General features: G+C 39.1%; 2 protein-coding genes across 3 annotated transcripts in view; one reads left to right on the top strand and one right to left on the bottom strand.

The window, feature by feature from the left end:
- The window catches only part of nr5a2 (nuclear receptor subfamily 5, group A, member 2), a 64,891-nt gene extending 59,496 nt beyond the window's left edge, over window positions 1–5,395 (top strand). Inside the window, exon 7 of the mRNA XM_020641566.3 lies at window positions 2,495–5,395. Within this exon, the coding sequence (XP_020497222.2) occupies window positions 2,495–2,742 (248 nt within the window). The 3' untranslated portion in view covers window positions 2,743–5,395. The remainder of the gene's footprint in view (window positions 1–2,494) is intronic.
- A 264-nt stretch (window positions 5,396–5,659) lies between these two features.
- LOC109989710 (adhesion G-protein coupled receptor D2) overlaps window positions 5,660–15,119 on the bottom strand; it is an 83,591-nt gene continuing 74,131 nt past the window's right edge. For both annotated transcript variants that reach the window (XM_020641569.3, XM_029278827.2), the window contains one exon: window positions 5,660–6,604. In XM_020641569.3, the coding sequence (XP_020497225.2) occupies window positions 6,467–6,604 (138 nt within the window). In that variant the 3' untranslated portion in view covers window positions 5,660–6,466. The remainder of the gene's footprint in view (window positions 6,605–15,119) is intronic.

Below are 15,119 nucleotides of genomic sequence, written 5' to 3'. Positions count from 1 at the left end.
TTATTAAGCAGTGGAAGATGTTTAGTTATAAACTGACTCTTAAGTACTCTGTAGCTGTAGTTATATTACACACACAAGGAATATGCAGATTTTAACAAGGTGCAATGTTTCTCCTTATGAAATTATTCCAGTATTTGACATTATTTACTTACATTTTCCACCTATAGGCCCCCCCAAAAATGATTTAATAAATATGTAGAACTAGTAATTGGAATTTGACCAAGAACGAAACCTTACTTAGGTTATGACACTCATGTAATAACACTACTCTTAATTTAACTTTATACTGTATAACAATTTATATGCTTAATCTGCTGAAGTCAACACAGCAAAATATCTTCTAAAATTAAGTTTGAGAAATTGACCAAGAATGTTCTGCCAGCTTTTTTTTCTCATTTGTTATTGTTTATTTTAGAATTTACACTGTCAGATCAGAGCTATAGACACTGTCAGTTTCTATTTAGTCTGCATTTCAGTTTGATACGTACACACACACACAAACTTACAAAAGTATTTCCCACCATGAATGTATTCTTGGAAGTGTGAAGAGCTTTGAACCAGCATTACAGATATACATATTAAAGGAAATATGGTAGGACAGTTGACTTACTGATTACATTAGATAAATTAAGTGAAAGGAAGTGTAGTTAAAGGGTTAGATGTTTGTCAAATCCCAGCATTAAAGTATAAACGACTTTCTGAGCAACTCAGAAACTTTTATTTCCATATCATTGTTACATTTGTTTAATGTGCAGATGAAAAACAATGCCTTATTTTTCTTTTTGACCTGCGTAGGATGTCTCTGTGTTAGAGCCTAAAGCCCACACTCTGCTTGGTTACCTTATGTAAGGCGATATTAATGTCCGTGTTGGTGGTGTGAAAGGCGGTTCAGGCGGCTGATGGGGGGTCAGACAGCTGAGTGGCAGCAGGAAAAAGCACATGTCATGTTTGTTTGGAGCCTCCTTTGTCACAGGCCACACCCCCTCCCCCTTTTCCTGCCCTTCTCTTGGCCTTATTTAGCCCCCCGCCGTGTCACCCAGAGGTCAGGGTGAGCACGCACACACTACACACCAACTCATGCATACACAGGCAACATAAGAACACACAGACATGCACACAGAGATTGTAATAGCATGGTAGAGTGCATCATAGATGGAAGTGCCTTGAAGGACCTGCTTCTCATTCTCTAGACCTCATTAGCTGCTGATTTATCTCCCCCCCTCCCTCCCCCCTAATGCTCTGGGTGGGTGGATTGTGTGTGTCTGTGGGACGGGAATACAGTTAGAGGGAGAAAGAAACGTGTATTTCCATGGATAAGTGTCTGTGTGTGTGTGTGTGTGTGTGTGTGTGTGTGTGAGACAGGGAGGCAGATTTAGTGTCAAAGATGTTTTCTTTTAGTGTGTGCATGTGTGTATGTTGGTCCGCAGGTGTCAACTAGACACAGGGACTCTGTCGTTCCACATTAGCCTGCTGTGAGCACACTCGACCTGGGGTCAAACAGATTAATAAAAGATCACACAGACACATACACACACCGCACACTGAGCTGCTATCTGATTAAATATTCTGCAGCCCTGCTCTTAATAATCATGACAAGTACACGCAGCGCCCCTGCCCACCGTTATCCATTTAGCACATTTTTGTCTTGTCTAGCAATAATCTGCTCAACTCCCAAGTGAGCTTATTATTGGTCAAGGAAAAGTGCTTATAGCTGCACGTTAAGGTAGGATTTTGGAAAGATGTAAAACGTATTTTGCACAAGGAATTAATAGTGAAAGACTTTCCATCAAATTGAATTCCTGCTGTTTGCTCCCCACAGTTAAAGTGATAACTGATTTCTTTCCTTATTATCAAAAATGTTTTTCACTAAAAAGCACAGTACATTCATGTGTAAGACATTTATGATTGTTCAAGGCATCAGGTAAAGGAGCAGCACACTGGCGCTAATATGACTGTAACTCTGCCCTACATAATTCATGGAGGCCTGGGGAATGAATCTCCCAGGAGGAGAACCTTTTTCTGCCTTTACCTGATTCCCTCTACATCTCAGTCTCAGGAGACTTCTCAGAGGAAAAGAGATGAGGGGAATATTTCGTCATGCGGTGCATTTTGAAGTCCTCTTTTAAGTTAAAACACACACCACAACCATGGATCTGTTGCACTGGCTTCTGATAAATTGGAATACAAATTATTTCTATTTTGTTCTTTAAAATATTGTGTAAATGTGTGTCCCTGGCTTTTTCTATGGTGGAAAATGTAAAAGTTGAAGCTCTTTTTTAATTTGAGTTTCTGTCCAAAACATATTGGAGATGTAAATAAGACATGAATGCAGCTGGTGTTCAAATATCATTTAGAAAAAAAACCCATAAAAACCCAAATATGATAACAATGAACATGATTCTTCTTCACTGTCACCTAAATGTAAAAGTGGATGTGCATTGGCCACAATCACTTGTCATATGGTCTAACCTGGTTGTTGTGCTTCTTTCTGTAGATGTGAAGAACCTGGAGAACTTCCACCTGGTAGAAAGTGTCCAGGAGCAAGTCAACGCAGCACTGCTGGACTACGTCATGTGCAACTACCCTCAGCAAACGGACAAGTTTGGCCAGCTGCTCCTCCGGCTGCCGGAGATCCGAGCCATCAGCTTGCAGGCCGAAGAATACCTTTACTACAAACACCTGAACGGGGATGTGCCCTGCAACAACCTGCTCATTGAAATGCTACATGCCAAGAGAGCTTAGGAGTTGGACTGCGCTACCCATAATGCAGCTATGCAGACGTTCTGAGAGTCCTGCTGCAGCACATGAACTCTAAATAATGCTTTCACCAAACTGAACCTCCAGCTAAGACTTGACTGTGTGATGTGGACACACCATATTGATCCCTTTATGCTAAAAGAAAGGAAGGTCTAAAGAAGAGCAGCTTCTCCTAAACCACACAGACGATACTGAAAGGAAAAAAAAAAACACTTGAAATAAACTGCATTTGACACAGAGAGATGGGAAGTAATTGTCAGCACTTGCACAGACTATCAAGCCTGGCAGGCTGCAACTTAAAGAATTAATAACCCTTGAGTGTTTTAGCGCTGGTGACACTGTGGGCGGCTTTTTGTGCTGAGAAAGGAAGGTGAGTAACAGTGCACATCTTTCACACAGCTTTGTGAGTAGAGCCGCGGCTTATTTCGTCAACGATCCTCCGGTGTGCTCCCTCACTGAAACCAGCTCTCAGCTGTAGTTGGTACTGTAAAGACAAAAAGGACAAGCATTCAACCAGGCCAGAGACTCTGATCTACCGTCACACTTTTTTTTAAACCTGCTTAAGAGGCCGCCCCGGCAGCTTGACCTGATTGAAATGGGGAGAACTGAAGATGAAAAAAAAAAGGTCTAAAAATAAACTTTCTTTCATGAACAAAATAAAAAAAAATAGGCCAATAAGAAGAAAAATACAATGTTTTTTTTTCCTCTCGTAAGGGAAGTCATTTGCTTCTCATGGTTACCTTGTGGATACTCTTTCTTATTCCAACTCCCTGAATCATCTTAAACTATGTACCTCAGAAACACCAGTGTTAAATAAATTCAATTCATAATGTCCGCTGAAACAGTTGTATTTATAGCCCCAATTATAGCCCCTTTTATTTCATCACAACTGGAACAAAACAAAGCTTGATTCTGGAGACAGAGAAGGATCGACCCTGCCTTTGTCCAGAAAGACCAAAGCCTGAACAGAAGGAAATTACAAAAACCTTAATAATCAGTATTATAACAAGAAAAAAAAAAAGATTTGTGATGTCACAGTTATGTGAGTCTTGCCTTATTTCATGACCATGCTAGCTAACCATGCAGATGTGAATGGAAATATGTACAAATATATATATAAAGTATCAATGTTGTAAAAATTTACAAAAGAGTAATTCAACAGGTGTTTACATTCATGTGTTCATATGGGAGAGAACTGTGATGAGGCAACAATTGCAAAGCAATGATTTCTTAAAAAATGAAATCAATGAAATGAAAAAAAAGAAAAAAAGATCCCTCTGGTTTGCGTTCTTTGTTGGGTGTAAAGTGTTTTATTTTCTATTTGTTTTGAACAGTACTTAAATTATGTCGTGAGACACTAAAATCAAAAAGGAATCACACTTAAAATATTAATTTCTATCTATGTCTGCTGGCATTCAAACAAGTTTCTTAAGTATTTCTGTAAAGGGTTCCGTTTCACTTTCAACCATTTTTTTGTAGACGTTTTCTATTTTATTTCACAGTGCTTTAACCTTTTGGATGTACAGTATGTCACTGGTTACGCTAAATGATAAAGATAATTTATTGCGTGTCTGGGTTTCCATCTATGTGTTACATGACGCAAGGTGTCCGCGCCAAAATAAATTTGTCTACTGTAGCATGTTCTTGTTTCGTTTTGGTTGAAAGATGCAGGTCTGGAGCAAAAAAGATAACAGACTCTCAAAAGAAAAAAAATCTTCATAATTTGTTTTGTCTTCTAAATGTTTATACTTTCTGTAAATGGAATTGTTTTCAAGTGAGTAGCTGTGAAACGTGTCACCTCCGTTCCTCTTATTGAATTTCAACCTGCATCATTGTTCTGTTTGCTCTTGTACCAAAGACGGCATCTTTCCCCTGTGAGCTGTGACTGAAGTATTGTGTCCAACATGAACAAAAGTGGCGTTTTCCCCCCCATATAACATGAAACCCTAAATTATTTTCATGTGGAGTTTTTCACATGTACTCTAGGTGTTGTTACTGCTTTCTAAAATGTCCAAATTCTTGCCTCTCACAACAAGCTGTTTTAATGCATTTACCAGTTGAACATTTACTTAATTTAGTCATCGAACTATCAAAAGTCTTTCAATGGTGTGTTTAATGTACAGAACATTCACTTAAATCATGACATCAAGCCGGTCCCGGTCCTGAGTTCATTTTTCTTACACCCTCATGAGCTGTGTCTATTGATCAGACAATCTTTCATCTGTTTCTAGATCCTGCCTCTGGACTTCCTGTAACATAAATGTCAACTCTACACAACATGCACATGAATGTGGTCATTGCTAGAGTCCATTTTTCTAACTTCATGTTTGAGTTTTCAGTCATTTTGCCAAAAGCTTAATCTTCAATGTATAATTCAACATTACCTTATAAGATAGATTAGTATGCAGGATAAATGCTTTCAAAAGGACTTAAACAATGACTACCTTTTTTCAATCACATGCTCATACACAACTTGCTACACAATGCATCAGACATATTTCTCTGCCACTTGTCTATCACTTTTGCTCCTCATGCTGACAACCACACTGCCCCCATCACTACCCTCGTCCTGCCTCTCTGAGGCTGATTGAAAATTTTCTTCATATTTCAATAAATAATTATTATGCCTTTAACGTCAGATTCTCGCTTCCTATGCAGCACTGTCCAGTTCCATTACATGAGTAATGTTTCTCTTTGTGGGTGAAGTTATTAGTTACTCCATAAACTTTGCTTAATGCTTTCATAAAAACATTCATGAATCAGAGAGGAATTCCAAACTGATCATCCAATTTGGAAATGTGAGATGGAAATCATTAGGTTTACATTTAAAGTGAAAACACATTTAATGTATTATGATTACATTTCTAAATCAATGTTGCAGTATAAAAATGTAAAGACCAGGTGCCCATGTATTGAACCATTTTAATGTTGTAGGACATTGTTTTTTGAACACGTCTTTTAATCAGGACCTGCTCAGGATTAAATATGTTAGGAACCATTTTTTGTTTTTAAGTGTTGAAGATAAATCCCTTTATAAAAAAGTACAGGTACATAGATAGAATCCATATTCCTTCTTTTATCATTATTTTAAGCAATCATTTGATACAGTAATTGATCTGAATACAAGCAGAGCAAGGTGTTAGATGAATGGCTGTGTAATATTATTCAGCTTAGTATTTCATGCCATTCTGGCCTTTATTTCATAGTGTGACTGTATGTGGGGCTGGGGGGTGGACATCACTGTTACATGATATGCAGCTTACATTTACTGGACACATGGCCCTGGTAAGCCCTGGTACTTACCGCTCATTCATGTGACACTCTGCAGGCTTACTGCACATTTTTCTGGACAACACACAGTAAAGGCTTCACAAGCAAATGTAAACAAGAGAAACCATGAATGAAGAATACACCATGAAAAAGATACAAATGTACAAAAAAAAAAATGTAGGTTAACAAAATGTGAGACGTTTAGCTTCTTAACATCTTAATAATCTTCATCAATAAGTGAAAGGCAGAATGAGTCCATGATCAGTGATATGGTAATTTGGTTCCCGACACCAAATGTTCCTGTGTGTCTCTTCAATGTTCAAAGGTGACAAAAAATGTAAGATTCAGAAAAAAAGATGGTGTAACGAGAAGGAGACAATTCACCAACTGTGATTTCAAAAGGAATTCCATGAAGCTAAAATCACCGTCAGCAGCCTGGTCAGTCGACGTAGACGAGGCCGTAGCTTTTCCGAGGTGGAGGGCTGCGAGGGAAACAGGAAGCTGCAAACTCCAGCTCCATGGGAACATGAAGGCTGCAACTGGGAGGCAAGGCTTCCACCTCTGAGAGAGAAGGCTTCTGGAGGAGGGAAAGGGGGTGGGGGGTAGGGGACAAGTTTGAAATCATATTATAGCCCTGTATGTGTTCACAAGTGTTATTTACTAATGACACTTTAATGACCAAAACACAGGGCTGCTGTTTTATGTCTCCACTTGATTCTTTCTTCATCATTTGGAAAGACATTAAAAACCAGTTTTACCTTACATGACCTTTTTACTTAGCACTCTGGAATCTGGGTATATTTGTTTATCTTAGTTTGAGTCTTTCTTTCAAACTGCCTCCTTTATAAAGTTTGCAACAAGTCATCATAAATTACAAATTCATTAAATCTCTAAATAATTCCAAAAATGATATAAACCATCAATAATGTGGAGTGATTGTGTTAACCCTATTAAAGGTCCTCAATAGAGGTCTTTGAGCCTTTTAATGAAAACTGTTTTGAATCAAAAGCAATTAAAATGTTAAATGCAGTTCTATTCTCTCTGTGGTGACTTTGACTCCCCTCATCCCACAACCTTTAACAGATGAAACACTGCTGTTAACACATATTAGAGATTCATTCTCTATTGAACAGCACTAATGTTTTTACAAAGTGATCTTTCATAGTATGTTCAAGAATGATCTAAAGACCTTTATTTGTCAATTCAGTGGAGTTTTTGGTAGAGGTACATGCAATCACCAATAACAAATTATTTCAATACTCTTGTATTTTATATTACAAAAGATAAATCAGAGCAGACAGACAGATACAGCTTTCCATATTCTATTAGAAGGATCCAACAAAGGCTGAAAATAACAGTTACTCTTGTTATTATTTTATCTGCCATTACGTTTGTATTTTAAATCATTTAGTTAAAAGTGTCTAAAATGTCATAAAGTTGTACAAAAATTATTTCTAAGACCCCAAAAAAGGACATCTTCAAATTTGCCACCAGACCACACCCCCTCAGCCTGACACAGTCTTCTGTAAGGGGAAATGAGGAAAAGGCGTAAAATAGATGCATATCTACTTACAGAGATCCTTACGATTTACTGAAGACACAGTGGACCCCGGTTAGAAACTATGTTTCCTGACATTTATATGGTCCTGACTTCAAAGCTGACAATGAGCTACACAAAGCAGAGCCTAAAAGAACACAGAAGCCCGATCAATGGATATGAAACTGAATTAACCTTTGGATCACTGAAAAGTTCTGGATCAGTTGTTTCTCCCTCTTTCAGGGATCCATTTGTTGTTTTCTTCAGCTTTTGGTAGTCTGTTCATATACCAACCTCCAGCTTCGTGTAACACTGGACCTGCCTTCACTTGAGCCTCCCATAGTGTTCTACATACATGCTGAGGGTAAAATGTACCTTTGGCCTTTCTGAACTACTCTAGTTATTGAAAGAATTCAATGTCATCATAAAAAGGTCATAAGGGACTCTAAAAAACTACAAAAACCTACAGTTGACCTTTAACCCTTATACATTTATAAACCACAATCCAGGAATGATAGCCAACACGTTTCTTAAATAAAATAACAAACCATAATTCAAACAATGTATTCCTTTTCATTTCTTTCCATGAAGCCAATGATATGGTTTGATTGCTGAGGAAATGATGATAACGTGAGCGGCGTTCTCTCCCATCATTAAGGATTCTGGTCACAATCATGCAATAGGCCAGCTCGATCCCCCGGCACAGCAATGCAATCCTCACTTGGAGCTTTGCTTGCAGTGCCTGGCCTCCTGTCTGTAAATGTGTTAAACCTGCTTTCACTCGCCCTGAATTTGTATAAATAATGTATATACATTTATCCACAGACTCTAACAAGTGCAGCCTCAGGTGAAAATACTCAGAAATGCATGCTATGCGCATCCCCGAAGGTGGACATCAGCTCCAAACCGACCGACTCAAAAGATAACCACACAGAGAGCAAGAAAAAAAAGAAGAAAAAAAAGCACAAATGAATAACTTGCCAAAAGCAACATAAACACTCTCTCCCTCTCACACACACACTCCACATGCACATACTCTCACACACACACACACACACACACACACACTCCACATGCACACACTCACACTCACACACAGTGCTGTCAGTTTCTAAACAAGTTTTCCTTTCCATCACACAAACAGCCTCAAGTTGTGTCTGCCAGTGTTATGTGAAGCTTTTAAACTCTGGAACCACATCACTCGTGTTTACCGAGATGTGCTTGTATGTTTCCCTGCATCGTCAAAGCTCAGTCAAAGAGAAAGAGATTGAGGGCACAAGAAAAAACAAAAGCTTTTGGAAGTGTTCCAAGATTGCAAGAAAAGATGCAACTGAACACTGGAATAAGCCAGATTGGTATTCAGTCCAGTTTCAGGCACGATGTGAGGCCCAAGAGGCCCGAGAAGAGAACAGCAAGTCTAGATTTTAAAAATAAAAACACCGCCCAGCGCCACATGGTGGAAAAACTTGTCTGTGGCAGATCAACCTGTAAAGAGAACCTACTACATTCATAAGTGACCCACTAATTAATTATATTTGAAAATATTTTTAATACTTTAAATTTCACATGGATCTCAGATCATCATGTTGAATTTAAGCTTTGTGTTCTGAAGTATTCAGTGACTCTGTACTGTCACAGCTTAAACGAGATTCTTAATAAAAAAAGAAGACCTTGACACGGACAATATCCCAAAACCACAACTAGCTCTGTCATCACAATAGGGAACATTTATTTGTGTGCCACTTTACGACGTTGTCGTAAAAAGTTTTTACTGGTACCTGTGCTTATCAGTTGTTACAAGTGGAGAAAATAAATATTCAAATAAAAGGGAAGAATACAAGATCATTGACAACTATTTCAAACTGTTATTAGAAACTTGATGTCACAGAACAGGAACTGTTGGGATTTTCTGGATTTGTAATCATTTCTACCGGCTGTCGAAAACAAATAATTGGACGAAATATCCTTAACAGAGAGAACATGAATAGAAGATGAAATTGATATTACATGATTAATTAAATGGTTTATTAATCTGTGTTTGGAGAGTTAAGACTGGAAGAGGATCACAGGTGAAGAACCAGACAGTGAAAAAGAAACAGCTAAACTCTTCAGAGAGGCAATTAGCCAACTTTCTAATCACTTCTTCGAAACGGTGAACGGGGGGACCGATTGTTTGGCGGTCTGATGGACAAACTTTAAAAATGTAAAGATTGAATTAATAGGCAAGCATTGTTAATGGGAACACTCACTATTGTTATGCAAAAGCCTCACTGTGGCATGCAAAACAAATACACTAAGGTTTGGAGATGGAATGGTTCGAAGGCCGCTGCCGTTTCATTTCAAAACATGCATTATACATCATTGTGCATAAAGAGGAAGCCTACAGCATTATGATGTTTTTTTCCACGATGATTATCCTTTATTAGTCATTAAAAAGAGAGTGAGAGAGAGAGAAAAAATACAACTTTTAAGCACCTGAACCTCGCTGCCAGCATTCCATTAATTGCCTGCACAATGGGGAGAGCCTTTGGAGATTTTTCAATTTCAAAAAATGAGGAGCATGCATTCAGTCGTGCTCATGTTATATCGGCACTTAAATCCTACAGAGCTCACATAAAAAAGGACTCAAGGTTGCATCCGATTGAAAGCCTCCAACTACAGCCACTTCAGAAATCCATTTAGCAAGCGGGGGGTTAGAACATCTAATTCAAACAGAGTCGCCCTGTTAAAACGGTTGCACCAATGTCTTTTAAAAACACACTCACACACAAACACACACAAACACACTTTGAGGCACACACTGTGCTTCTGTGTTTGCCTGGCTCCATTGTAAGACAGAAGATCCTGGCACGTGGAGAGATGGCATGACACAAAGAATTAATCTTGCTAGACCTCAGCCAAGTGGCGAAGGTGAAAGCTTGACTGCATGTGGAATCTTGACCTTTCCTTTAACAGTGTCAACAAATAAGAAAGAAAGAGGTCTGTGGCATCAGTAAAAAAAAAAAAAAACATGACAGCCAGAGAGTCACGACATTGCTCATCAGCTGCAGAAAGGGTTCAGAAAATGTTTTTCTATGAGACGAGCCAAAAGGGTTATTACATTTTTGGATTTACCTCAAATCTTTTGTTTGTTTGAAAACACAAACAAAATGTAATCAAGTTTCAGCAAAAAGGGGAGGGGGAATGTGGGAGTTACAGGACATTTACTCGATCAACATTGTACAGTTAAAACATGCAAAAGATTTAGCTCACCATTTCAGCTCACTTATTGAATCAACTTATGCCTAACTTCAGACTTGTATAATTTTCAGTTCCAGTACCAGTCTGCTTTGCACTTTACAAAGAAAGGTGTTTGTGACATAAAAGACAACATTTGTTACAACATTGTGCTAAAATCTAACTCCTCTTTCAGTCTGACTCTACGGCTAATTGAACAAAGACAACCATCGACCATCCACCTCAGCGGCGAGGAACAACAGGAACGCAAGGAATACAAAGGACAAATCCTTCCTGCATCTTAACCCATCTTCCCCCTACCTAATTTGTATTTTGTAACATAACAATGAGTAAGGTCTTTTATCTGCTTTTTGTGAAGTGTCTCGAGATAAGATCAGTTATGACTTGGCGCTATACAAATAATGATTGATTGATTGACAAAACAATCTTTCTTTTGAACATTTAGGGTCATTGTTTCTTATCATGTCCCTGCGTGCTTATTCACCCTACATGGCTGGATAAGTTAAATATACAAGACACATCCAATTTGGTTAACCCAGTGAAGCTTGGTTACCAGATCCCATCACATAAATCCACAACTTTTTTTTTTTTTTAATTTGCAGGCACACTGACAAACTCTGAGCTCTAACCAACTCTAAACCAACTGCTGAAGAGCTGAGGAAACAGACAAGGACAACCATCATACACACACACGTGCACAGACACACTCAAAGGGTTCACATGACACACACACATATTATTCTCATATAAGGAAATACGGAGGTATTTCTATAGAACTCCAAATGTAAGTGATCATGAAAAGCTCTTCACTTTATGATGTCATTTGTAAGAGACATGTTCTGGTGCCAAACAAAGGCTGAAAATGGTTCGGCCAGCGTTGCGTTTATAAAAAAAATATATGTTTTGAGTTCAAGGACCTGTGCCACATTTATCAAATGCCTCAGAATGGATGTACAGTTTATTAAAACACACTTTTTATAGGCCAGCCTCAATGTAAGAGTTTTCATTTAACTGTCTCTACTCTTGTGTTTGTTTGAGTGCAAAGTGCTATATATAGATACGCAGCAAAAATATGAATAAATGCATTATAATTATATATTGGATACTATATATCTTTCACTGTACTGCATCCATTTTTAAACAACAACAAAACATGCAGCTTCAATGTAATGTGTCAATGTGTCTTTGCTAATGTTTACATATCTTTGTCCACGGTTGGATGTAAGTATTTGTGCACATGGCTCTTCTCGTGCACATGGCTCTTCTCGTGCATCTGGAGGTCTGTTGGTGGTGAGATCAATATCAAAACCCTTAAGAGGACAAAATCAAGCAGAAAGAAACTTTTCTTTCATCCCCCCATGCTCCTTTCTTTCCTTCTCAGTTTCAGAGAGCCACGGACAATTGCTGGCAGGCCTTCAGATACAAACAGCTGCTCACAGATTGTCACTGTGATGGGAAACTGATTATTTAGTCTGCTGCCCCTCCTATGGGACAGCAACAGTTTCTGTTAGCTACTAAAGACACTTAAAGAGGTTTTTGCCAGAAGCGGCAGTAACACTGTAATACAGGCTCTTATAAATGAGCATCACAGACTCAAACATTGCCATGAAAATGGAGAGTAGGGGTCCCAGGGAAGGTCTGCCTGCCCCTCAGCATCTGTTTGGAGCTGTTGCTCTGCTTTAGAAAGGCCAGCAGCTAAGTGTTATCGACTGGAGTTCTGGGTTTGTCAGGCTAGACCTGTCAAAGCGCTCCACTGATGGTGAAAAAAAATTCAGCGATAGAGAATAAATTTAAATGATTTTTTTCATCGTATCAAAATTATACTTAAAATAACTATTTAACAATGGCAAAATACTGCAAAATGTGCAATATATCACACATCACTGTTGAATTGCAAGACTGACAACAAGTGGGCAGTCTTATAGAGCTACTGTAAACTGACATTTGACGAGCTCTCTCTCTGGGAGTGTACCAGAGCCTAACAGTGCACATCAACTCAGAGTCTAATGTGAGGTGAGTGATGTAAGGTGAGGTGAGGCTGTGTGAAGCCTGAGGCTGAACACCAAAGCACAGGGCAGCAGTCGGATCAATACTGGCTGAGCCACAGACAAACGAGGTCAGGGTGATGAAGAAGGGAGGCATCCTGATAGACATGGGCTGGTCATTCATGTGCACACACGTTGTTTTATAATGACAGTAGACATTGTTGCATTCCACCTTTATCATGCATTTCCTGTTTTGTAAAACTGAAAAAAAAAAAAACAGATTTCTGAGTGAGTGGACTGTTGACATTTGACACTTTATTTATTAAGAGTAGTTTTATTCCTGTGCAGTCTTAATGTAACAATGTGTAAAGGGACATGGAGGTGGGCCTTATTGTAATTGATCTGGCTATAAGACTAGCTGCCTTAATTTGAAAACACTCAAATATTATGTTATCAAAAAATATTAACTTATACAACAGGGGTGTTCATCAGTTGTTTTTTTTCTCACCACTTACAACTTCTTGAAAAACATAGCTGAATTATTTTGTTATGACTTTGAAACAACGTTCACAAAAGAAAAAAGTTAGCACACGTTAAAGTAAAAGAAAACCCTCACTTGACATTACGATTCTTTCTACTAAGCAGCAGTGGTCTTGGACCGATATGTTCATCTTGTTGGAGGAAGAACAGACACACCCAGTGTTGCCAAATCAGAAACAGACATCCAAAAATGATAAAAATGTCAGTTGAAATTTGTAAAGACTCATAAATAATGGATGCTCCAGGCAGGGGAGCATCTTCAATGAAGCCGGAGTGCCGAGCATGCTTTCTCATCTCCAAACCGAGGAGCAATCTTAATGACTGTGCCCAGAGACCTGGGGGTCTCCATCAGCTCCCCCCCCACCACATCCATTTCTCTCAGCCCCACCATAGGACCCCCCTCTTCATTCTGGTCCATGCTCACACTGCCATCACAGATCATACAGAGAGGAACATGAGCTCTTAAATTAAACATTCAGTGCAGGGGCCACTGCCTGTTTAAGGCAAATCAGCATAAAATGAAACAAACAGGGCACCGCAGGAAGATCCATATGGGTGCAATGAGACATTTTTTGGGGGAGACCTGGGGGTCTTCTAAGCCTTTCGGAGAGCAGAAAGTACAAATCATGTCCCATTCACTTTGAGTTTTACAAATAAAAAGAGCTGTTTGCAGAGTGTGGTATGTCGGAAGAAGAGAAAATACAACCACTGCTCTTTCTCTAAACAGTATATCTCTTTTTATGCATTGACAGGTACAATACGCTGCGAAAGGAAACGGTAGGATAGGATACATTACACTTTATTGTCCCCTTGGGGAAATGTGTCTTGAGCGTTTTTCCCATATGCCGTCCTTAAAATTTCCAGGGAATTTAAGGACTGCTCCTGGAATCTACCTGATCTGGTTGTTCACACATGCACCTCACAGCAGGAGACTATCCCAGTCGGATGGGAGTGGGGACAGGGGGGGTCTCCTGATGCAAGGTGGTATATGATGCTGTAATGAGAATATCTGCCTTTATGTCAATACTGTGTGTAGTTTGATAGAATCAGAATATCAACTAAAGAGCAGAGAAGGACAAACTGGCAAAACGAAAACATGCAGCCATATAATTATGTGCACAGAGATTGTACCGGACGCATGCAGACAAGTCTATGCTCGTGAACCAATCGCGGGTTAGAAATGTCATCACCCCCCCCCCAACTTGCTCAAGGTAAACTCTCCTGATCATATCCTGCTGTGGGCTTACATCAGCTCACTTGGACTTTATGCGTAACAAATACTAGGGGGATGGCAGGACAAACTCCGGATGAAGTGAGAGTGAAAAATGTGGCCATTAAAGTTACACATGCAGCTCCTCCTGCAAATATGTATCAGGAGTTTTGTGCAAGTGTGAAAGCACTATTAAACTCAAGCCCTGCACACATTTAGCTCCCTAGATAGTAGCAACCAGAGGTGTGAAGTAACGAATTATATTCACTCGCGTTACTGTATGGAGTAGTTTTTTGGTGTACTTACTACTTTTTAAGTCGTTTCTAAAGTCTGTACTTTTACTTTTACTTAAGTATGTTTACGGTTAAGTATTGTAATTAGTTACATTTTAAATCACATCCGTTACAGAGTAAAAAAATAGGCCTGCTATTTTCCCTCATCGCATCGGAGCACCGAGAGACAGAGACCCTTTTCTTGGCTCGGTTGCCACTTCAGCTAGTGCAGAGCGGATAAGCCTCTCCACTAAAGCGGGTCTACCTGCTGAAGGTGTTTATAAACTGATGTCTTATTGTCTTAAGTCCAA

The sequence above is a fragment of the Labrus bergylta genome, chromosome 6 (assembly GCF_963930695.1).
Source record: "Labrus bergylta chromosome 6, fLabBer1.1, whole genome shotgun sequence".
Taxonomy (NCBI): domain Eukaryota; kingdom Metazoa; phylum Chordata; class Actinopteri; order Labriformes; family Labridae; genus Labrus; species Labrus bergylta.
This window is presented reverse-complemented; position numbering and strand designations above follow the sequence as displayed.